The sequence below is a fragment of the Bacillus rossius genome, chromosome 1, assembly GCF_032445375.1.
Source record: "Bacillus rossius redtenbacheri isolate Brsri chromosome 1, Brsri_v3, whole genome shotgun sequence".
Taxonomy (NCBI): Eukaryota; Metazoa; Arthropoda; class Insecta; order Phasmatodea; family Bacillidae; genus Bacillus; species Bacillus rossius.
The window spans coordinates 153,508,597-153,535,783 of record NC_086330.1 but is presented as its reverse complement, the minus strand read 5'-3'; the positions used below and the strand labels follow the sequence as shown (position 1 = coordinate 153,535,783).

The window sequence follows — 27,187 nt, the reverse complement described above, 5'->3', positions numbered from 1 at the left end:
GAGCGTGTAAAGCATGGCCACACTGTCGGCCAGCAGCGCTTGCTGACTACGTAGGTACCTGCTCCACCCACTTTCCTTCCTCCTTCACTTCCCCTCTTTTTCTCCGACAACACTGCACATCAACACAAGCGCACGAGTCCAGCTTTCTTTATCTTTACGTCGTTTGAGATACGACTAACTGCGTACGTCTGTCACGCCTCACGACAGTCCTACTGAGAGCGGACAAACTATAATACCAGTCTCTGTATCACTGCCGCTTACAAAATAACCTCCCGCAGCTGCCCTGCCCTCAGATAAACCCAGAAAAACACTTTTTAAATATACGCGGGCAGGGCCTTTACGCGGGCAAATACGGTATACGATTTTGCAACTATCACATTCTCTTCTTTTGATAAATGTCAATAAAGATGTGTCGCAGCATTTTGTGTTGTAGTCCATAGTTATGTTAATTTATTTTTCCCCCACTACAAGAATGTGTGAACAAAACAAATAAAAATAATACTTTCTTTTCAAGTTTGAAATGCCACAAATCGACAATGTCCTGAATTTTGCACAAAATTGTTTCCAATACGTTTTTTACGAGACAGTAGTGAAACAAATTTTTAATACTAGTTGCGTGTTTAAAAAGTAGAGTATTGTTCATGTTTTTGATTATGCACTCCTGTTAAAAAACATCTAACCTGGGTATATAAAAAGTGCAAATGACTTAACATTAACAGTAAACATTGATTATATGACAAACTCATGAGGTATGCTATGACTAATATTTATTAACAAATGAATATTTACTACATATTTCTAAGTATTAGTATTTGAAAATATAAATATTCTCACTGACTTAATTATTAGACACAACTCAGCTATTTGTTAAGCTACAACTTTCAACAAAATCATACTGTGCAAAGCAAAGAGAAGAAAGCTATAAAATAAAAATCACAAAACGTTACTGAAGGTTTTTTTTTCTCCTGAAATGCAATCATTGTAAAAAATAGGCCTGCGTGATTATTCAAAATTTAAAATACCAAAACAAATAATTTATTACTCATATGAAATCTGAATTTCAAATACTTACTAAAAAATATTAAATGTTTGTTTGTATATAAAATATACCAAAGCTGTTGCACATCACCTCATGTACTGAATGATAAAAATTGAGAGTACTTTTTTTTACAATACAAATGTGTACATCTCAGTTTCAGTATATATACTATTATAAGCCCGATATAAACACCCAGAATTTATTTCAACCTGTTCACAGTAAACAATAGGACTGCTAAATTTTAGACTGGGGGACAATCTGTAATCTGGAAATTTTTGATAAGCTAAAAGTGATAGGTGTATGTATTACTGAAATAAACAGGAACCTTACATATAAAACAGTATGTCTGTGCTGTGATTATCAGTGATTTACGTATCTTTAAATGACAGTTGAGTTGTGCCATAACCTGTATTAAAACTTTACAATTATAAATGACCTGCCTTATTTATACTTTTTTATGGATGTTGATAAGTTTTTCACATGCAAATGTTGGATGTCATCACTCATTGTAAGATGCATTCCAGTTTCAGAACTCAAAAAGTAACAATATACAGACAGACATGTGGTTAGAATCAAGCAAAGTCTGTAATCACCAGAAATATATTGAAAAATGCTTTGGTACCTTTGTACCAGCTATGGAAGATGGAGGCTGTATTCTCTCTTGTAAGGATGGTGAAAGAGGGCTGTTGGGATGAACAGGAGATCGGTTCTCTATGCTCGTTGTATCTGGAGAGTCTGCATTCATTCCTATAAAATTGGAAAAAAAAAAAAAAAAGAAAAAAAAAAAAAACACCCCAACAACAACCAGCAGTTCTGTTTGACACTTGCTACTTTTTAGTACAAACAATTAAAAATGCAGAGTTGTTATTACATTACAGGGATGCCACCAAGAATGGTTACAAAATCCTGTATTAGACCATAAAAAATCCTGTAAAATTCTGTAAGAAGAAAATTTCTGTAAACAGCTTTTTCATTCGCGCCAACATTGTTTTTTACAGCTAAGACACTGGATAAAACAAAGTATTATAAGCATATTTCTTCAAAAATCAGCTTTTCCTTCATTCCAGTTGCATAGGCCTACTTAAAAATAATAATAATGAATGTAGATAAAAAACTGATAAGTTTACATGTAAAGAGTTAAGTACCAGTATGAGGTTCTCACAAAAATCACTTTGAAAATATACACACATACTATGACGTATTTGCAGGCATTTCTTGCCTGAACACTCCAACTGCTTCACTTCTTCAGGTTCCTAGCTTTTTTTCTCAGCTCATCAGTGGGTTTGAATTCTAGCCCCAAATTTTTGGTCCTGTTGTGGCAGTGCAACAATGCATTCAACATTGACATTTCTAAACAACAGCGTCCATTTTACTGGGTTTCAGCCACTTTAATCATACTTCCCACTCACGTTTATATCAATGTTTATACAGCGTTCGATCTGGAGATGCCTTGCGTTTTATTTCCATTTCTTTCAATTACAATCTCCACAAAGATGCAAGCAGAATTTTTTGTACGTAACAATTACTATAAAATGAACAACAAACTGTAAACACTCCATCAATCCATCATAGAAATAGTGATTGCATGGTATAACAACACAGACTGTAAAAACACCGTCACAGATACCACTTCGCACAAATATTACTGGGTGTGTTCCGTTACACGCACGAATGCACCATCGCGCAGAAGAGAGAAACAGTACACGGTGTCTAAACAACTGTCATAGATATTACGATGCATGGTATACTTTCATCCGTGAAATAAAAAAATGCTTCCAGACATAAAAGGTAGAGCGTGAATTGTTATCATCTTAGAAAAACTGAAACGACGTAGCAAAGTTAAGTGTCTTTTGATGGCATTTTATCTAGGAAGTGGAGCGGGAGCAGTAAGTAAATATTTATGTTTGTGCGTTCGTCAATTAAAATATCCGTGATTCGAAGTGCTTATCCGTTAATCCGGTGTAACTCCAAAATATCAGTGAAAATGGATAAAATACGTAAAAACTGCAACCCTGCCTTATTAGAATATATTTGTTTTAAAGTGCTGTTTTGTAAGGCGAAGTAGACAGTAGCTATCTGTAACAGCTGAAATTAAGCTGGCTTTTGGCAATACTTACTGCGCTAAAATAAAACATTATATTTAATTTAGGGAGAGGTGACTTTGGATACTTTGTCAGTTTCATCCATAAAGAATACTAACACAGAATTATTTTTCAAAACATTTATTTTATATTCTGAAATTTTAGTTACTTTACCTTATTTCCTTAAATATAAATGGTCCTGGGATACAAAAGCCAGTGGAAGAAAGATGGCCATGATAGCTGAACCACAAAGAAATCAAAGTTTTTACATTTTCTAGAATTTATTAATATAATTTTTGCACAAAAGAAAAACAATTTAAACTTAAGCTATTGATGATTTATTTTCGGTTTTTTCAGCTAGTGTCCAGCAAAACCAGAGGGGAATTTATGTAGAAGAAGAATAAGAAAAACATTAGCAGTTGGATAGTAATTGCTATTTGGGTTCATTCTAGAATTGAAAATGACTGGGTGATTGTGTTAGATATATGACATAAGAACAACCAGTGGCGTAGCCAGGATTTGTGTATGGGGGGTGTTAAGAAGCATGCAACCCCCCCCCCCCCCCCCCCCCGTATTAAAGCGGGTGGGTCCGGGGGTCCCCCCCCCCGGGAAAATTTGGATTTTAAGGTGTAAAATAGTGGTATTTAGCTGTTTTCGGTACTTAAATTTAAATATTGTAATGATAAATTTTTATTAATTGTTAATATGAAATTTGTTTGAGTGATGAATAAGAAATTTAATTAAAATTTGCTGCTAAGGGGGGGGTTTGAACCCCTAAAACCCCCCCCTGGCTACGCCCCTGAGAACAACTACATACATAAACAACAATAAATTTCTTCATTCCAATGGAGATTTGGATATTTTGGTTCCTCATTAACTAATTTTAAGTTCCCATACTCTGATCAAAATTATTTCTAAGTGCAAACAGTTATGACTAAAATAAGTTGGGACGGCTACATAAAATTCTGTAAAAAAAAAAAAGTTGAAAATTGGAAAAATTTATGTCCTAAACCTAACTTATGGGACAAAAAAAAATTTCTGCTCAAGTACATAAGTACTGTTAAATTTCACATCTCATACAACAGTGAAACATACTTAAAATATGAAAATTGAGAAGAAAACTATTCTATGCTTTAAACAGAACATTTCAAGAGGGACTATATTGTCCCAAAACTTGTTGCTCTTCTTAAATTAGTGGGATTTATTTGTAAATTTTCTCAGTCTGCATGTTAAGGCTTTATCAGCCATGTTAACATTTTAGTTTTTTTTTTCCTACTTTAAAATTTGTGTGAAAATATATTTTTGAACATAAAATTATAAGATGCAATTATGAATCCCAATAAATGAAGTGAATGACCACGGTGCACGTTTTATTATTAATATTGTCCTGAATTTTTACAACACACTTAGTTGATATCAAAATGCAATGCTTACACGGTGTAAAATTAATATAAAATGCAATACCTGGCAACTTGCTGCCTTCCACTTGCGAAGGTGACACCACCACGCCCATCCTCGCCTCGGCAATCAGCTTCCTCGCTCGCTCCCGCAGCTGCTGCTGCCTCTCCTCCTCCGCCTGCACAACACGGCCCCCTGAGCTTTACTGTCGCTTCCGTGCGGTCCAACCCGCATGGGCCAGCAAATATTCTAATCCACACCATCAAATCATTAGTATCAAAACACAGACACAAACCCAAAAAACTCACACAAAAATGTAGTTCATTTATTAATTCAACACTAACCACTTTGAAATCCTATTGCTAGGAGATGGAAAAATTACCATTGATATTTTTCCAAATTTAGCATAATTTGTTTTGTAAATTAGCATTTTTTCAAAATGAAATGAGAAAAAAACAATTAAAATTTAATATTTACATACCAAATGTTTAAGAACTAAATATTTATATATTACAAACACTAACAAATAACCCTAACAGTTTTGTACAAAAGAAAACATTTGTACATTCCTTTATTCTAGATTAAATACACAAAAAAATATTTAAATGCTTAATTTTACTTAAAAAATTAGTAGTACAATATACTAGCAAGTATTAAGTCGCTGGTTTAATTAATAGAATAATACAAAAGTCAACTGGATTACTTGGGTTGGGCTTTCATTTTGAAGTTATCTTGGAATAAATGTAACTTGGCTGTATCACAGAGATATGGCAATATCACAAAGCATGGTCACAAAATGGTGTAGAGAACGATAGCAAGAAAATCACAAAATAGGTCAGGTGTAACATGTGGGGGAATGCTTAGTATCTGTAGTATTGCTGGAGTCACTGCTATGGTTTACTTCACACCTCCACTAAAGCAAAATGCAAGAGTGTAGAGCCTGATTTTTTTCCTTTTGTATGATTAGCCAAACAAATCTTTCGTTTGTGAGATGAGAAAATCTACGCATAGATGGTGGACGTGTTTTGTTTGTGTATTTAACTGAAGTGCTGTTAAGTCTTTAGTGACAAACATAAAACTAAATGATTTAATTATACATGCCCATATGTCCTAGACCAACTGCAAAGTATGAATATAAGGTGATTCAGGTTACTGAAAGTCTAAAAGACTGGCTTGTCACTTTCTAAGAGTAATAAGATAAATTTTGTACAATTTTGAAAACTGTTAATGTGTGGCAGTTATGTGGCATTTTATACATGATATTTATACAAATGAATGACATCATAAACTAATATAGTTGAAACAAAAAAAAAACATTTGTTTATAAATTAAGCTAAAATAACATCTTTAACAAAATGTAAATTTTTTTCCCCTCACCAACATATTGTTACTGTGCCCGGCAGATAACTTGGCGTCTGAGCTCCCTAGTCCTGTCTATGATAAAGGGGAGGGCGAAGAGAAAGCTATACCCTATTGTCAAGGTCAGCGGCCAGGTTTGTACTAGCAGAACAGAAAACATTCGGCACGTGACTTCCTACACTACGTAAGTCTATATCCACGCCCGTATGGGCCCCTGCGAAAGAACAATTATGTTTTAAGATAATGGTACTGTGAGTACAAATTAAGGGTACATTAAAACAGGCCTGTCAATAGCAAAAGACGGGTAGAGGTATAAGTAGGCACATTATCTTGGATATTACAACAGTACGTCACTGCTAAAAATATTTTCAAAATATAAGTTGCGTGTGTGTCCGTAATCAGTACACCTGTTACGTGTAACAACGTTTTCTGGTGAAAATTTACATTTAGAAGGGTACATGTTGAAGATAATTTTATTCGCAGGCTTATTCCCTTGCCTTGCATTTGCATCTAGGCAAACCTTAACATGAAATATATTTAGCCTACTAGGTACTGAATAATATATAATACACTTTGTTGTAATTGTCAAAATAACCACCACATCTCTGATATCTGCTTCGAAACACAAATTCAAGATATTGTTGAATTCTTCATCAAAGGGCAGCATAGTGTACAATGAGAAAAATAAATTGTATGATGAAACAAAATTTATTTTACTTAAAGAAATAATAAGTTAAATTGGACAGACAAAACCTACTGTTGGTGTAACCAAGTAAAATGTATAAAGGTGTATGTTTGTGCTACCTACTTTACATGTGTTTGTTAACAAAACAAGGTTTATTACATTATGTAATAATTAGTCGGGTTTGCAAAAAGTACATAATGAATTAATTCTCCGCTTATTTACGAAATCTGAAATATGCCTCACATTCCTGTCGGGGCCGCGGTTGTCTACTTGTCGTCAGTTTCGCATCTGGGAATCGTGCCTGCGATGTCGCTGGTCGGCGGGCTTTCTCTAGGTGCTCCCGTTTTCCCCGTTCTGTCATTTCGTCACGCTTAATACTCATCATTTCTTCACAATAGGTATCAATACCTTACTTGTTAATAGCCGCCCAACTCACACACACCCTAACTGCCCAAATATTTTACTACACTATACACTACGTAACAGTAATGTAGTAAAGGTATATTTCCATTGTTTATTAAATACTTAAAATACCAGTTTTTTCCTAGCTGGTTGTTCTTTGCTGACTTTACGAATCCTGACTATGGACCGTTCACTCACACCCGTGTACTTCGCTGCTCTTGCCGTCTGTCTCTGTAAAGGCTCGAGCAGACATTTATTTTTCGCTTCTTCATCACAACACTGCATCACGGTTTTTATTATTTCCCGCTCTCCGCTATGTATCACTTTACCGCACCTCTGCGAGCTGCTACCTTCGCCTCCCATTTTCGGGTATACACTGAAGGGCGATATTTTCCTAACAGCCACTACACGGCTCTCGGCTACGTGTCGCCTGCTTATCCCCTCTTCTTTCTCCGGTCCCGCTGTCCCCGCATCCCCGTGCTGAGAGACGCCAAGATAACTGCCGGGCACAGTATTACCATCACCCAATATATTTTGTTCAATTATGTACCCCGTAAACTTGTAAAGTATGATATACATTGATTCGGGGAACTTAAGTCTGTGAAACTAACATTTAAAGGTCAAATGTTGCAACCATAGTTAATACTGTAACGAGTAATTTGTTGAGAGTTGTTTATCTACATAACTATTTGAAAATTTTAAAGTCAGACTGTGAAATATTACTATAGATATAATTATATCTGCCATCGGCTAGTTAAAGAGCAGGGTATTCGTGGGCAAATTTTAGAAGCTAGGTTCTGTACTTTAATAATTCTTAAAGTATTAAAGTTCGAGAAGTAAGGCTTATTTATAATTTGAACTCAATATTAACAAGACTCTAGACTTAAAATTAATTACTAACTCAATTCATATCTTTTCAAAATTACTTCAGGATTATGAAAAAAAAAAAAAAATCTCAGTTCAAGGATGTCCAGCGTTCGCACAATCATTGACGTTATAGTCTCTGAATCGGTCGTAGTTTCCTCTTGATATTCCCGGGGTTAGAACCCCAAACCTGTTCCATCTTCTGGTATTTACATGTTGCACTTACCGCATATCAATACCGAAGTCTGTATATTCGTTTCGGACAATCTAATCGCCGATGTCACCAAAAATCAACGTAACTCGTGTTGTCTATTACAGTTTGATGATCTTTAACACGGATGATGCTCGAATCCGTCTTCTATAGGTTGGTGGTCGTAGTTTTCGAAGGACTAGTGCTGGTTTCGGAGACTCTTCCTTTGATTCATAGAATGGTGAAGGTGCGGCTCTTGAAGTGATTACACGCACACCATCAGTTCTCAAAGACTCTCGTGTTAAGGTAGATCAAATTTTAATAGTGCGTCTCTTGGTATGTATAATTGCACGATTAATTCACTTGTTAAGTCAGTAGTTTCTTCTTTAGTGCGACAAATCAATCGTACCGACATGGATGAATCCATCCACGACAATAGTATGTAGTAATCTTGAGAGTTCACTCAAAAATACTGAAGTAATTTTATAGTCTATTTCTATAATTCTACTAAATAATTTTATGATGCGACTTCAGTAACTTACGAACATTTAGTATTACTGACCTCAGACTTGACCTTTATTCGTAAAATCCCTTTCACAAGCTAATGGCTCTGCCAAACATTCTTATTAGTTCTCCATTCTTTTTACAAAGATAAAAAATCGTACTAGACAACAACATTGATTATAAATTTTAAACAACCATAGAGATAGATGATAATACACAAATTATAACTAACACATCAATGATATTAAACAATATCAAAATAAACATGACATACATATATTCAATTAAGGTTGCCCTTTATAATACTGTGCCAACCCAGACCTCACCGGCTAGCTATGGTCTGAACTGCACATACATAAAAAACTTGAATAATTTTTGCTGGGCACCAAGAACAATTTAAGTTACATAGAATGTTAATTTTATAGGTTGTCTGTTTATTCCAAAGATGGTTTTATAAAAAATAAACGCGGTCATGAATAAAATTTGTTGATTTATTTCTCTCTCTATCAAAACAATAAACACGGCCACCATTCTATGACACAACAGCACTTATACTCCAAAATCTACAAACTCACGGACAAACAAAATTTCTCATAAAAATTGGTTATCACTTGGGCCCAATATTCCACTCACAGTTCATTAAAGAAAATTTTGCTCTCGCTTGCGACGCACGGTACAAAGGGCTGACAGCTCTTTATCTGCTTGGCGTGGCCACCGATTCACAAAAATGGCTTCAACTGGGCCTATGCTGCCGCCTGTGGTTGAAAATTATAATTAAAAATGTCCAAAACAATGTTCCTCAGCACAGCCCAGACCACAGGCGTGAAATTCTACTCAACTTTATGATAAATTTGGCGAGCCACCCCTTAACACAGTTACTCCCGCAGATGCCCAATTGACGACTAACAACGAGGCTGTGAATCTGCGTCCACCCGTAGGAAGTGACAGGTGTGTAACCTCTTCACCCAATTACAGCACAGCACCCACAAAAACATAGCATTATACAAATTTCTGAACCATTGCAATGAGGCTTTTCTTGTAAAATTACAAGAAAAATCATCAAATCTCTTCTGATTGGCCGGCGTACCAACATGATAAAGTTGCTTTCTCTCCTGGGAAAGGACACCTGCTGATTTTTGCATCATAATAATACAAAAAGAAAATACCAGAAAGTCTCGAAACACACACACACACAAAAAAAAAATGGTGCTGCCAAGCCGTGCATCTGACTCTCGTCCTTCTATTACCAACACAATAAACAATGTTCCAGAAACATACTTATCGCTTGAAAGTAACTCCAAATGTAAAATACCAGCATAACATTTTTTTAAATGTATAAAATACTGAAAAAATGCATTTACACAAACAATAACCTAGCAAAGTGATGATAACCAGTAAAAACATACTTGAATGGCTGTTCTGAATAAACCAACTAAATATCAAAATTAATTATGAGAATATTATGCTCAAATACAAGTATGAAAAACTAGGTTACTATGACCTTGGCTTATCTTATCGGCTGATACTTCTGCATTACTTAAAACATAATGACAAAAAGTTACTCTGCAAAGATGGAAAAGCAATGCTACAATATCTTTTATTTCTTGTACATTATTTTACTTTTCAACCTTGAGACCTAGATTCGGATTCATGGTATTCTTTATAAATTGAATTTGAAATTTGGTTTACAAAATAATGGGATTAGACCCATCAATATATTAAAACATTAAGAATGTTTCACCCATAGTATCTGATTTTTTAATATTGATATTACATAATCATCATTTATCTATACTTATTTTTTTTACTGTTATAAAGCTGAACAAAAGCTATGTTTAAAAGAATACATAAAATATATGGTTGATTAATATATGTATAACAACATTTGTTTCTGAAAATTTATAACAAATATAAGTTTCCAAAGAGATAAAGATATTTACAAATCTGAGTGAATGAGAACGCTTTGCGACGAAATGGAAATCTATATCATCAACTAAGCTTCTGTAAATACTTTTTTTTTCTTCATTCAAATCCAATATCATAATATCGAACATCCACACTATCAAGTATTTTTCTAATTGAATTTTAACATACAGTGAAAAATTTATTTTCACACTTCACACAGGAGTAAAAAAAAAATTGATCCAAAATACAGTTAAATGAAAAGAGAGGAATATACACATGCAACCATAACAAAAAATGGAAAATGAAGTAAAATATTTTTTTTTTTGTGAATGAGTCCCACATAATGTAGGGATATCTATTAGTGACAAATAATTAAAAATAATTATCAACTTCCCATGTAAAAATGAATATCAAATTATTCATGAATATGGAATATTTTTTTAATACTAGCAGACCACTACCATCAACAATGAATACCATGCTAGTCTCAGATAATTTTAACTTTTGTCATTAAGAAGCCAGTAGCATTTACTTTTAACCTGACAAATTTCAATGCTGTAATCAATTTACCATAGTGGTTCTAATATGTCTGCATTCATATTAAGTCAATTTTCTGCAAATGAGAACTCTAGAAATTATATAACTGAATAAGTGAATAGATAAACTTATGACAGCTTAATGTCATTTTAAGCCAAAGATATTTTTAATCACACACTGCAACACTGTATAACAAATTAAATTTTGCTCACCACCAAAGCACTGAAAAAAATCCAAGAACTGAAACTGAACACACTTGTATCAGGCATACATATCTATGAAATCCTAACTTTCTTTGTTGACATCTTATGTAAGCACTGTGACTGTAAGAAAAATATTGGGTAAAATTTTTTTAATTCATTACACATTCTCCATGTTTTGGGGAATATTCTTTCAAATGTCTCGCTTATTGGTCAAGTGTGACTTTTTAACTAGAAACCATGGGGAAAAAATTACGGACTTATATTCTTCAAGCAAAAAGGGTACTTATCCATCTCGGGATGCCGCTTGAAAGGAAAAAAATATCAGACTTTTTTTTAATTTCAAGAAAATTATATTATTTTAACAATCAGTACATGACAGCCAAAAAACTTACTGAATATGAAAGCATTACAAAAAATAAGTTTTTTTTTTACTTTGGCAATAAATTTAAGAAAATATGTTTTTAAAAAACTGAGTTAAATTAGCCCTTCATACATCTGTTAATGTCTTCAATTTATTTAAAAGAGTGAATTCTTGTTATAATACGAAGGAAAATAAACACAGGAAATTCATTTCACTACGACAGCTGCTGAAATCATGCTCACATTTAGAGACATGATGGGGAACAAGCAGGCAGATGCAATTAAATAGCAATGTAGATAATTTTAATTGGGTGATGATTCAAATATACAGTAAGTCCTCGGTTTACGTCGGGGTTACGTTCCTGAAAACCGCGACGTAAATAGAAACGACGCAAAATGAGCCATGTTTCATGCCACCGGCCGACCACGGCCCAAGGTCGGCCGGAAGCGCTGGCATACAGACGTTACAACGGGCAATTTTATCAGCAAATCACAACCCACAGCGTGGGAAACAAGTCCAACTAGTACTTCTCAGCTTTATAGAATGGTTATTTAACCAGCTGCTTTATTACCTTTATTGATTGAAATATAAAAACAGATATATAGTCGTTTGGAAGACATCTTATGAAGAAAAAATCATAAATTGCAGTGAGCTGATACTGTAGGCCTACTACAAACGCATTTCATCACGATAAAGTTAACAACGGCACGTTTAAAACTCCGGCTAACTCAATGATATCATAGCGACTGAAGTGTAGAGCTGTAGCAAACCGTATGTATTCGTTACTGAGTAACGGGTGCGGCATCTAGTAACGAGTAACAAAACGTTACACACAAATGCATTTCGTTACTCGCATTTTTCGTATGTTTTACGCATGTGCGCGCTTATTCGTTACAAAGAACGATGTTTGTTTATTAAGAAAAGTATAATTTGGAAATTCGTCGTCCAAGTTTTTTACTGTTTATTAAAGGTATTGTGTGTGTAGACAAAGTTTGAGATTGGAACAGAAACAACGTAAGAAAGTATTTTTTACAAATTATAAATATGTATGTTTTTGTTTTTTATTATCGCGTATTTTCAAGTTTTTTGTTCTCATCTTAAAAGAGATATTATAATAAAGCTGCTCTAATGAGATATTATTGTTTCTTGGTTAACAAAAGCTGTTAATTATCAAATACTTTTAATTGTTTATATTCGATTTATTATTATTTACGCGACGTCATACTGTACGCGTACGAAATACGACTCGATTCGTTGCTGTTACATAACATAGCATGTTATGCGGTATCAGAAGTAACGATACGAAAGTAACGAGTACTAATTGTTATAGTAACGAATACATACGGGTACACTTTTTTTAGTTACTTTTAAACCTCTACTGAAGTGCCAAGGAAATGGACGAAATGGGGTAGGAGAAAATGCTGTGTCGTTGCGGGAAGTAGATAACACTTCTACGTGCGAGATACGTGGGTGGCCGAGCGGGCGGGCTGGTAGTATAGCGTCACCGCGCGGAGAGCAGCGGAGAGCAGGAAGCGTCCCTCATGATGTATGATAAGATAAAGCGGTGAACGTGTAGCTTACGCTACATAGCATAAATTAACTACCGAAGGAAACAAAGAATTATAAACGAATTATATACGGTTTTTTGGTTAAAATAAAGATTTACGGTCATTGTAAACGACTTTATTGTGAATCAGCGACAACTTAAATTGAAACATGAGTACTCAAACATTAGCGACGTTAATCCGAAACGACGTAAATCGGTACGACGTAAATAGAGGACTTACTGTATATGCGCATGAATAGAATACTTAACAAGCCAGGTACAAAACAAACTTATAAAAATTAATTAGACAATATTTGTTATTTCATGTGCCAGTACCCAAATCAAAACTTTTGAATACAATATTGATAATCATCCTAATACAAAATATCATTATGTTAAATATCTAGGTATTTTACTTGATTCCAAGTTATTTTTCCATCTTCACATCGAATCATTTATATGTACGTAATTACAATAGAATACTTGGACTACGTAATTAAGTATATTACTTTCAATGCTACTAATGTTGATTAGCTCTATCTCTCTATAGAGCTCTAATTAGATCCAAAGTAGAATATGGATCAATAATTTGGAACAGTATTACAACACTGATATCAAAAAAATTAACAAAGTGCAAATTAAATTTTTTAAATTCATAAATCTAAAAATGCAATGTGGTACAACTGTTGACACAAATTATTGTCTGGGTTCTTTTAAAGCCAAAACAGATAACTAGATGCTATATTTATTAGTAACTGTTACCATTATAAATAAAACTGTCCTTATGTGCTTGAAACTACTGGCATAAAAATTCTAACTTTCGATAGTTGGAAGCCTCCATTACTTTGAACTTTAAGTAAACATAACAATCTAATGTATAGACTTATAATCAATTTTAATAAATATGAGATTTTTTAACTTATTCCTACTAATAAAATAAATTCCAAAAAAATTGTAGCTTCTGCCCAACCATAAATACCCTGTTTTATCGCATAATGGTAGCACCTACATTTAAGGGTGTCAAAATTTGGATAAAAAAACCTCTCGCGTAAACGTCACATAATGTTTTTGATCCCGCTATTAGATTCCGAGCGCTTTGTGTAGGTATCTTTTCCGTATAAAACAATATGTTTTAAAATATAAATCTAATATTTATTCGGACATTACCACTTACTAATTTAATTAATGGAAATACGAAGTTGTCTTATGTGCAAAGACGTTTTTAAACGTTATAACCTTTATCTGTTCGTCTGCGACGCCGCGGTGTACCGCTTATAAAAATGTTGCCAGCACTAGTTGGTATCATTCTTGTTTGGTTATGTTGCATCCCGTATTGAGCGTGTGCACGTAGTCGAATATCGATACTAATATCTCGTCCGATTGCATGCAATGCGCGCTCTCTGTCGAGAGCTGAGTTAACTACATTTGTTGGCCTGCACTCTTTCGTGGTGTGTACTATGACGATAGTTCTGCATTAGTTCAGGCTCGCATTCACATTTTGTTTTTGACGTGACGTCTAATAAATCAATGAACGCCGGCTGCACGTACGAAAAAGTGTCCCACTACGGATGTCCCACTACGGATGTGTTCTGTTTGCTCATTGTACGCATGCGTGGCATCTCTCTTCCACTCGATTGGAACAACCATCGATTTGACTTTTCAATCATATTTTCGTCGTTTGAATTATTAATATTATGTAATTTAATGATCGTCCACCGATTTTCAGCACAATCGGTACGGTTATTTAAAAGTAATGTTAAAAATTCAAATACGTTTTGAACCAACAATGGTGTTTTACAGTTACACATAATAATTCAAATTACACCCGGGATCTCTTGCACAATGTTTTAAAAAATATTGTAACACATTATAAATAAGTTTGGTGTATTTGGGATGCGTATTTGTTATAAGATCGTGTTAATATTATACCCCTACGGTGAACAAAGTATTTTATATATATATATATATATATATATATATATATATATATATATATATATATATATATATATATATATATATATATATATATATATATATATATATATATATATATATATATATATATATATATATATATATATATATATATATATATATATATATATATATATATATATATATATATATATATATATATATAACATTTGAAACTACATTACTTTAGTATGGCCTTTGTGGGCGTGTGGTTAGCGTACCTAACTCTTAAACTAAAGGTTGTCGGTTCGAAACCTGGCAGCTGCGAAATTTTTTTTGTACTTGTAAAAATAAATATGGCGCACGCAACATTTCAAAAGTAATAAATATATCTGAATTAATGAATGCAAAAAAAAGTAAATTTATTAATTCAATTGCACATTTCATTTCACTCCTTTGTATCCATACAAAATAGTGATAATTCAATAAAAGTGATTCAATTTTATTCATAAAAGTATGCAGTGGTAGATTTTATCATACAAAAGAGAGAAAAAATAAAAAAAATTCTTCCGCAAAGAACATAATATTTTTAATGCCTAAATGGTTTGGTTGCAAAAACCTATTACGGCTCAGTCTCAGGCCGAATATGATATTTCCTTTTCTTCTGGATCAATCATTTCATCAATGTTTTGTTATGATGTTGTCACGTTAAACTATCGTCCGTAAACCGACTTTACAGACAACCAATTTTTCTATTTAAATTTGAAGAAATGTTTTTGTTGCATGACTTATTAATTTAAAATGTTCAGCTTGCTTTTATATACTCCACTTTTTAAATGAACGTAATTTCCATGACTGGGATTTGTTTTTATGAATAACTTTACCTAATAAAAAATTTTTTTTCCCCCGCACAAACTTAGCACCTCTACATTTCAAACGTGATTTTAATATAAAATGTGGGACGATTATGCGATAAAACACGGTAGACATTGTTTCTTTCAGCTCTCACTTTTACTGCACTGTTATCAAATCATAGTGAACTATATTATATGCTTAGTAATATTTCCCCCCTTTCTGTTAGCTCTATTTATGCCAGTATATAACTTTTGCTATAATGTATATGTTTGTATATATACATATGTTTATTGTTAATTTTTTATTTGTTCTTATTTATATATGTGTGTGTGTATTGTGTTGTATTTGTGTATTTGTATTGTTATATAAGCTTTTATTTTGTTTTCTGTAGTTTGTATTTTAGTTTTTTTCCTGCGTCCACCATAAAAACATCATAGCTGTTGGTGGGCATGTCACAAATGCAAATGCAAGTAAATAAAATAATATAATACAACATGCAATACAAATTGAATGTATTGAATTTGAAAAGTGTTCAAGATTTCTATGGATTAGTTTTTTTACTCTTTCTATAATTTTTTAAATTCATTTGTGGGGTATAAATTGTAATTTTAATTCCTGGTATTATAGACCTACTAGGTACATATTATAGTTCCACTGGAATAATCTAAATTATTTACCTTATATTCTCTGAAACCATCATTGTGAAAAAGCTTTTAAAAGCATTCCACTTTTAGCTCATCGCATCTCCCTGGTTCCCCCTCGAGAAAGCACTCACCACATTTCCAACCTACCCAAAACACTAACAACTTACCCCAAAAGTAACCCTAAAACTAACTGTAAATGTGTCAAATGTCAAGTTTTCATAAATGAGGTCATATTGAAGGCTCAGTTTCATACCCCATGTTAATTTGTTTAAGTTTTCTTCCCTGTTTAATTTTATTTAAGGGCAATTTTAAAATTTTTAACTGAATACTTCCTTTGCATTTGTTGTTTTTCCACAAATATTTTCAACAGATATTCACTTGCTGAAAGGATGATGATTATGATGACTTGCAGCCTTTTTTACACCCATTATATTACAATAAGTGAATATCTGTTGAAAGTATTTGTGGCAGAACAAATGCAAGGCAGATATCATAATACATTTTTTAGAAATAGTCCTTAAATAAAATAATGTCGAAAAACAAAACAAATCAACGTGGTGTGTGACACACTTGAATGAGCTGTCATGTGCACACAATCTCATCTGCGTATGAAAAATCTAAAAAAAAAATCATGAGAGAGTGTGCAGTTACCTTGACAGATGACTGGACTGGAGACAGGGCCGTACTGCCCCTGTTTGCTGCTTCCCTGCGTGCTTGCTCCAGAAGCAATCTGGCTCGTTCCCTTAGCTCGTCGTGGCGGCTTAGGATATGCTGTTAGGGCACATCACACGCACAGCACACAACGCAAATTAGTGGACACCAGCAAACTACAAGTCATTACTGCTGAAGTGAGACAAACCTACACACACACACAAACACAAAAACCAAACAAGATTCCAAGCCACACAAACCATATAACACATTTACCAGAGAAAAATAATTTCTCATTTAACTCCATATATATTTTTAGACAAATTCAACATTTTCAATTTAACTACTTAGGAAAACATACTGTTAAGCGCAATTTAATTTACCTATTAATCTTGCACCAAATTCACAGTGTTGTATTTTGACAGGCAAAAATTCTGGCAGAGCATTCTGCAATAATACCTCCTAGCCCATGAATTTGTGTTATTATTTTCATCATGGTGATCCTCAACATTTACTGAAAATCACCTAAATTGACTTGCATATTCTTAAAACAATTACTCTATTCAATACTTCTTGTTTCTTCAAGTTACTCTTTATGTATGAACATGCTATGTCAGTATCATTGTATGTTAAATATGTTCACTCTACTCTTCCTACTCTTGTAAATAGACTTATCTTAACATTCAACTAGAAGCTCACGCTTAGTTTGTCACAGTACACAATTTTTGTAACACTGCCTTACATTAGTTGTATGATTCATAGCTAGGTTGTTGTATTTTGTATACCAGTACAAATTATTTCTAACCTTTGTCAATTTTAAGCAACTATAAACTATTAAAACTTATTGTGAAATTCATAGAATGGTTCTGATCACCTCAGTATTCCTTAAAATAATTTTTAGAGGGTATTGTGTAGCCCTCCCTTTTTGTATTTTAAAATATTAAGCCTCAACTAAGTGAGCAATATTTTATGGCTGAATAAAGCTTGACCCCAGATATGAAACACCTTTTTGGAGGGGAAAAATGTATGGACTAATGTGACCATATTGACACTTGTAGTTCACATGAAATGATTATTAGGGATCTACGAGTACTAAAAAAATATTCGATGTTCATGAAAATTTTGATATTCGATTCAACATTTAAAATAGAATATTTTTTTCCTTAAATTTATTTGTTACCAATAGATAGGCTTACAATTGTAGGACACATTAAAAAAAAAATTGAAAAAAAAAAAAAGTAACACCTATTAGGCTAAGATGATTTGATGTGAAATTTACCTTTCTACTGCAAAATTATTCACAAAACTTTTTATATTTAACAAATAATCAATGATTATGATTTAAAATTAATAATATTCTATTTTATATAAATAACCAGATAAAAAAAACTTTCAAACTTAAAATTTACTGGTTTAAGAAAATGTATAGACAATTTTTTTTTTTTTTAAAATTCCTATATTTATACCTCTTTGTAATGGTTCCATGTATATTACTCTCTTTTTATTCTACTGAATTTTGGATCAATTTTTTCCTACTCTTGTGAAGTGAAAAAAAAAATTTCTGTATGTTAAAATTGTGATATTAAAAAAAAAAAGGGGGGGGGGGTATTCGCAGAAGCCTAATAATTATTTATGTAGTTATTTCCTTTCAGAATAATTTAAACACTGTAAATTAATATCAGCCTTTATGGAAGTAAAAAAAAAAGAATGAATGAATTATAATAATGTATACCATATATAGAGACAGATTTTATGGTTTTATTTTTAGGCCAAATTTGTTTTAAAACATGATATATCAGTGTTTTTTTTATGATACTTACTTCACTAAAACTGTGTCATTTTGACGGACACACAGATGCACTTTAACAATATAATAATTTGTAATAAACAACCACGGGAACAACAAAATAAATCAACAAGTACAGTGAAAGTCCATTGTAGCAAATACTGTCTATAACGTAAAGTCCGCTATAATGATAATTGCCATCGGCACCGTCAGTTTTGCATATGCTGCGTAGGATAAAAATTTCGGAAATAACGAATGCAGCGTGGGCTCATTTTCGCTATAGTGATAGATTAAACACCTGTAATTTTGCTCTAAAACAATGAGAAAACATCTACAATTTCCTTTATAAATGAGAAACAGCTTCGCACAATTCCACGCGTCCGGCAAACAAAACAACGTGCACGATGTGGCTGTCTTGGCAACACCGCACAAGGTGGGGCCCCACAGCAAGCATAGCTTGCCTCGCGGCAACGAAAGCAAGTGTCGTTAACCCACTGCGACAGGGCCCTGCTGCGAGCATTACTTATTTAGAATCACGCCGACTGTAGCCCATAAATGAGCATAACTCGTCTCACACTTGCATCGTAAGCGTTGCGTATGGTGTTGTTTCAGTGTACGGCACTACACGCATTGTTGTTTACGTCTAGTTATACACGACACGTGTAACTACGTACTTAGCTTCAGACATGGATAAAAAAAGAAAATCTCTCGAACTATCTACTAAATTGATAATTTTACAAGAGTGTGAAAATCCATCTGTCAGCAGAAGTGAAATTGGTAGACACTACGGTTTGACTCCATCTACTTTATTCACTATTGTGGCCCCCGGGCCACATTTATGCGTATTTTTTTTTTTTTGCTGTTATTGATTTTACGCTTTATTCTCATTTTAAAGAATTCTTTTAAATTTTGTAAAATCTTAGTTACTGTATTTTTGGTTCTTTATTTTCTTTTATAGTTGTATTTTGGTTTGAGTTTGTTCTGATTTTATTGCTAATCAATATTTATATTGATTGTGTTTCTATGGCCTGCTACTGGGAGCGCGAATTCGATTCGGTGATGACGTATTGAGCGCCCGAGTGCCGGCGGGGCCGGAGTGAACTGAGCGCCGAGGCCTGTTGGTTTCTGGAGTCGCCGCGACCGGACGTGTGTCGCGAGGCAAGCTGAACGGCTTTTCGACTCCGCACCGGCCAGCCCTTGCCGGGGCCTGCTGAGATGGGGCCTTGCCTTACCCGGAGGTGTGTTCAGCGGAGAGATATTCAAGATTTACGCTAAGGTAAAGAGGCGACACATAGCTTTCGCTGTAGCGGGTTGTGGATGAAGAATACATTATTAAAAAGAAGCATAGCTTTGCAAGTTGAACTTATTTACGAACCACGTATTACAGTGGAAGCTTACTGAATAGACCTTCCCATTTGTTAAAATGGGTCAACGCTACTTTGCTTGACTTTGATCAATGTGGAGTGCATTAAAAGTTTTGTAGGAATTCACATCATTACCTCAAGAGATTAATAATTTAAATTTTGTTTACCTGCGAGTTTTGCCCTCGGAACTAAAACATTTTCACTGAAGCCTCCCCGCCCAGACTAAGTGATATTTTCCTTGGCACATTTGACTGAGCTATATAAATGCATTTTCTGAAGGTCATGGTTATCAGCTGTTCCATTATAAGAAGCAAGACGTGCAAGTATTGATGGACGTGCGCGTGTATAAATCCGGCTCCCAGTAGGATGTTTTTTGGAACTTTCATAATTAATCCTTTTTATTTATATAGTATTTTTATGGTATTAGTATTATCCGATTTTTAGCATAGTCTTGTATATATTGTAATATATCTTAATAGGTTGAGGTAATGGCCATGCAAAAGTGTTTAATATTTTTTTTTGTTTATGAATGCTACGTAAGATGTAGCCGATATGAAATTTTTGGATAGTCTTAATCTGCTTTGTGTTTTTAATGAGCCAAAGTCTTGCTGTGTACGTTTGTCATAATTCTCCCTTTCACAGCTCGACCGCCCGGGTGCAACTTTTGGAGCGAAATACCTATTTCAGATTTTGCCTTTTTTTTGTATTGATAGTTACCCAGGGTGAGTCGGGGACGGGACCCCCCTTCCAATTTGATCGGAAGGCGGGTTTCACTATTTTGAAAAATAAGGAAAAAATCCAGTCGGCAGCTTTAAAAGATTGCGCACCAGGTAAAACAAAAAAAAATACGTGCTGCAAAACATATTGATCTTGAGGAAGCTTTGTTTACATGATTTTCCCAAAATCGCGCACGAGGTATTGCGGTTGCCGGTGCTATGTTAAAGGCTAAAGCTGTGCAACTAGCCTTAAAACTGAACATTGACGAAGACTTCAAATGCAGTGATGGTTGGCTGAACAGTTTTAAGGCAAGAAGAGGAATAACACTGCACAAAATTTCTGGGGAGTCGGAAAGTGTCAACAAAGAAGCAGTCAACAACTGGCAATCTATTCTTGCATCGATACTGGATAGGTACAAACCCTCCGAGGTTTATAACGCTGACGAGTCTGGGCTTTTTTATAATTTACTGCCTGACAAGACTTTGGCAGTAAGGAATGATCCTTGCAAAGGGGGAAAATGAAGCAAGGAATGACTGACAATACTTTTGTGCGCAAACATGGACGGAAGTGACAAGTTAAAGCCCTTTGTTATTGGAAAGTCAAAGAATCCCAGGGCTTTTAAAGGTGCACGCAACATTCCATGTGTTTACGAAGCAAACAAAAAAGCATGGATGACATCGCAGCTTTTCACGCACTGGCTTCACAGCTTTGACGCCAGAATGGGGATGAAAAATCGTTAAGTTGTTTTGTTTATCGATCGTTGTATGGCACATCCAGACATTCAGCTGAAAAATGTGGAGTTGGTGTTCTTGCCAGCTAACTGTACTAGCATTTTGCAACCCCTGGTTCAGGGTGTGTTTAATTTATTGAAACAGGAATTTCGCAAGATGCTTGTGAACGCGGTGATGAGGAAACTTGCTGCTGGGAAAACTGTCTGCAAGTGGAACGTATTGGAAGCTATTAAGGCTATGGCAGTTACATGGGAGAAGATCACGCCGGCAGTGATAGCTGCGTGTTTCAGGCATGCAGGTTTCCGTGAATGTGAAACTGATGCTTCTACATCTGACGATGCATTGCCGGATGGTTCAGCAGATGAGCCCGGTGTTTGGCCTACCGTTGCTGAACAACTGCATGTGCCATGCACGTTCCATGAATTTGCCACGGCTGATGATAATGTTGACGTGTGCGGGGATTTGGCGGACACAGAACTTGTCGAGCTCGTTTCTTCTAATCAAAACAAAGCGGCGTCTGAAGATGATGACAATAATGACGACGAACCAAGTGACGTATCTGTTCCGTCGAAAACATCAATGATGGAGGCACTTGACACAATCAGTCGTTTTTATCAGCATACAAATTCTTCGACGAAAGATTTGATGAACTTTCAAGAGGTCCAATCGTTTATTTTGTCCGAAAATCTAGTGAAATCAAGGCAAACCAAATGGATTCGTTTTGTAAAAAGTGATTATTAATTTTGTGTTATTTTCCAAGGGTCTGTACGAGTGATTATTTTTATGATACTGACCAATTGTCGGAAAAATTATTTTATATAATTTGTATGGTTGCCCAACGTAATTAGAAATTTATTAATTTTTTTTTGTTTGACATTTTTCATAGGTGTCAACGTGAGTAATAATGTGACAAATTTTAAAATAAATTTCACTACATCTTTGAGATTACATATTGTTAGTAAGTATTCAAAACTCCGCAAATACGCACCCGATATCATCAGCTTAGCGCACATGTCTCCAGCAAACCAGCTGCGGTCAAAGCGACAGGAAGCGGCCGGCATGACCTTGCTTGCTACGCCCGCCCGTCTCCATGTAAACAAACAGCTGCGCGCTTAGCCACAATGTGTGTGACGGCCTTATCACGGCCACGCGGTCTCATATTTCGTAGTTGGCAAGTGCTGATATCGCTTAAAAATGTTATTTTAGTAAGTTTTATGTATAAAAATGCTACAAAAATAAGATTTTTTTAAAATTTTGACTGTAACGAAAATTCGCTATAACATAAACTTTTGGCGCTGTTATAAATTTACGTTATAATGTACTTTTACTGTATATTTGCATTTGAAAAAGTACTACCTAATGGTGTAATGTAAAAATTAATTATTAATAGTTGAAATATCAAAAATAGAAAAAAAATTCAAATCTATTTGGAACATACATTTTGGAACTAACTAATTGTTTGTTGCATTTCGGTGCTTTATGGTGTGTATTAACTTTCATTTCGGTGATATGTGGTGATCTGATATGCTTTTCGGTGTTTATTCTGCTTTATCACAATTCACCATATACATAATACTGTCCCTAACCATGTTTTGCCAAAAAAGAAGATACATAACTAAGTAGAAATTACTAGAAATTTTTAAAAAGGTTAGAAATCAATCACCCTTACAGATTTTGAATATTTTACTAAGATTTTTAATAGCAGGTCTGTTTAATCCTCAGTAATAGCTGTTATTTTGTTTTATATTCACTAAATCTTATACTAATGCACTCTCCCTCTCCCCTTGCTTTCCTAATTTTACAATTATATTCTGGTTTTTGCTTGTTACCTTCCTCCATTGTAGTTTCTACATACCTGACATCTGACATGTCTAATCTGATCCTATCTACAATTCACTTAACTTCATTATTGTTTCTTATCACCATTACTTTAATCATTAGTTTTGTATTATTTAGTACTATATTATTATTATTGCAGTTGTTTAATGGAACATAAAATAATGATAATTTACTGGAGAAAAATCTATCGGTAATAGAGGATTTTGTATTTGGGGAGTGGAAATGTAACAGTAATATGAAAAGTAAAACTGCCTGTAAATTGTCAAAATAGTAAAACCTGTTAAGTAACAATCCTGTTTAGGGTAAACAAAACACACACTGTCAATGATTCTAAAAGTGTATTAGCCCCATGAATCCCTGAAAAACTGTGTAATCCACAAAACTAAACGTCAGCAATTTCTATCCAAAATTTACAGTTTGTGATAATACAAGCAAAAAAGATTAATAATAAAAATATATGGCTAGTTAAGTGTTGAGATACTTTGTCTACTTTTAGTTTTATTCACTCCACCTTCATCTACCTCTGCAAGATGCCTGTGAAAACATACGGCATCCGTTTCCTTTCCATCATGAACGTCAACGACTTGAAACAACTACTACATAGCTTCTGGTAAACAGTGTACTGAAATCTTCCTTACATGAATAAATGACATTGCTGGGTTTAAATTTAATGTTTATGCTAATGAGCTACAGTCTGATTAAGCTAGCATGAGCTTGTAAACAAAGAAAATACAACATTATCTCAAATAACCAAGGTTCTACAATCCATATTGTTTGGCTTTATCATTAACATAGATAGTATTTTAAGTGTTTACCTGTATTAAAAGTTTTACCTATAATTTCTAGACTAAAAATCATTACAGCCTGTAATCAGCACACAGAACAGTACCAGGAAATAAAAAAACAGTTTAAGGAAATGTCCATGCAAGGGTAAAATAATAGCCACTTATCACCTACATGAGAAGAATAAAAGGCTACTTACATGTTGTTTTCGTGCTAGTTCATGTGTGGGAGACAAACCTTGGGTGCCACTTTCTCGCACCTCTGATCCTTCTCTGCTTAATCGGGTGTCAGATGAGTGGACAGATTCCTGTTGCAGCAAGAAGCAGAAATATTAGTTAAGTTTTAAAATTAAAAAAAATTAATTTACTATAATTACAAAACTTTACCACATTCAGAGCATGAAAATTCTTAAGATTGAAAGTCTTATCATCGTAATTCATCTATCATTCATGGGCAAGGAGCAGAAATGATGCTTCATGTCACGTATTTGTGTTTATAATACCTAGAGCCATTTATGGTGTTATAAAAAAGCAAATTTCATCATTAAAACTTGCATATTACACATGTAATAATAAGCATATCAAGCATAATAACATTGATCAAATGCTTCAACAAATAATTCAATAACAATACCATAGATTAAGGAGAGTAAGTTAAACAAAAAACTGCAACTAATACATTCAATATTATTCATATTCTGTGATGTTCCTTAGTTCACGACAAAAATTAAAAGTACACTTAAATTTTTTTTTTAAACATACAATGTCATTACTGTCTACAGCTAAGATTAATATTTTTACAAGTTTCATTATTATTTTAATTTTAAAATTATCCTGAAAATTATAAAATTTTATCAAATAAAAAAACAAAAAAATTGTGTTATTGGAACTTTAAAAACTACATAACATTTTGGACAGTGGGAAAAAATATTTGATTGTGTGGTTTTAGTTTATTTCTGAAGCCAACATATTTAAAAATGAATTTTTTTAAATTTCGCACTGGCTTATCAATATTTCAATACTACTAATATGAATCAAAAACCAATATGCATGGAAAAAATCCAAGATCATTATACTTAATACATTTTATTGTTTTGTATCTGGTAGGCCATTAGCCATGTCTATAAAGTATCCACTATAGACAGCTTTTATTTACTTTGAAAAACCAATATATAGAAACAAAATAAATATCTTTACTCGGGAGATAATATTTTAGGGTTTTAATTAAAAACCTAAACTAGAGTTTTATGAAATGAATACTATATTATAATAGACAAAATTAGGGGATTGAGGTGAATTTCTCTGATCCTCAAATAATACAATTAAAACATAGATTTATATGGAGCAATTGTTTAGAAATTATATTATTTTTTAAGTATAACCAATAAACTTTTTTTTTTTTTTTTTTTAGGAAAAACAAAGACTAGTGATGCAGCTGCCAACAGTACACCGAAGTAGTCAATGAAGCTAATTGTCTGAAAAGGCAAGAATGAAGAGAAGGGGGGGGGGGGGGGGGGGAGGAAACAGGAGGGAGCACCCATGAGAAAACCGACTGGCTCACTGCGATGCCCGACATGCGAAAAATCTAGGTTCAATATGGCTAATGTTGGTAGGAGGCAATCAATCTGACAACTCAAACACACTTTACTTAAGATATGTTTTTTTTTTCAACAGCAGCAGAATAAGAAACAAGATAATTAAAAACTGATCAATTATTATTATTTTTATTATTAAAAACTGCTGGTTGATTCAGTCTTGACTCTGACCCTACTCCTTAACTTTCTTCCATGGGCTTTGCATGGGTTCTGGAGGAAATGCATTTACAATGCCACACTCCACCATCAAAATATAAAGTAGCAAGCAAAACAATTTGCATACAGGCCTCTGCAAATATATTAGTTTTTATTAGTTCAAATCGAGTATGAATATCGAATTTGAATACATAGTAAGAATGAGAATTAGAATCCCACAAAATTTTTTTTTCCATGTAAATATACACTTCTGGAAAATTAGACAATACTAAGTCAAAGTTTGGTTAAGTTAAGGCAGCTACAATAATTACATAGATAATGTTTGTTAAAATATTTAAATTATGAAATAATAGTTTTTTTAACTATGCAGCTAACCTAACTTAACCTAACAAACCAACCTTTAATTTTATTTCCTATTCACTTTATTTTCCACAACCAGCTACTCTCCATTTGGTTCCATACAATTTTTTGAACTGCAAAGTACCATAAAATATTTTTCATATACATATTTCACGAAAAACATGAATCTTTTTTTGAAAGGTTGTATTCTCTAATTAGTGATTGAATGAGCTAATATTTACATATTTAAACTGTAGTTATTCAAGAGTTTTCGTTGTTAACGGCAGCCAAGTAAATTCTATTTTCGTTCAGCACTATTACAAATAGAGCTATAAGATTCACAAAATTTTGCCGATATGCCAATATAATTGTTGCAGATTCACCGATTCCGAACTGATACAGGGGAAAACACATTTTGGTTAAAAATTATTTATAAAATATCAAATTACCAAAAATAACTAATTCTACAAAAAGCATGCAATTCAAATGCACATGTGTTTTAGATTATAAATGGAGGAACATAACCATAACCTCTCCTTTTTTATCTCTTATCTTTAGCTTGTTTTCATTTGTTTGTCGACGACCCGTTAGTTGCTTATTGATACATGCATTTACTAATGGAGGATGGAAATTTTAATTATTTAATACTAAATTATATAAAATAAGATTATTTAATAACAGGTACAAAACATTTATACGGCAATTCGTTTCACATGGTTGCTTCTCACGGGAAACAG

The 27,187-nt window shown here is 33.6% G+C and overlaps 1 protein-coding gene across 7 annotated transcripts in view; it reads right to left on the bottom strand.

The window, feature by feature from the left end:
• LOC134546306 (EH domain-binding protein 1-like) overlaps positions 1-27,187 on the bottom strand; it is a 90,323-nt gene that overhangs the window by 32,522 nt on the left and 30,614 nt on the right. For 6 of the 7 annotated variants that reach the window (XR_010079131.1, XR_010079130.1, XM_063389030.1 and 3 more), the window contains exons 8-11: positions 24,561-24,668; positions 17,142-17,261; positions 4,585-4,696; positions 1,662-1,786 (exon numbers count right to left, since the gene is read on the bottom strand). Coding sequence is in view for 5 of the 7 variants with exons in the window: in XM_063389030.1 (XP_063245100.1) it covers positions 1,662-1,786; positions 4,585-4,696; positions 17,142-17,261; positions 24,561-24,668 (465 nt within the window). In the remaining 2 variants the exon portion in view is untranslated. The remainder of the gene's footprint in view (positions 1-1,661; positions 1,787-4,584; positions 4,697-17,141; positions 17,262-24,560; positions 24,669-27,187) is intronic. The other variant, XM_063389031.1, reaches the window with a different exon arrangement.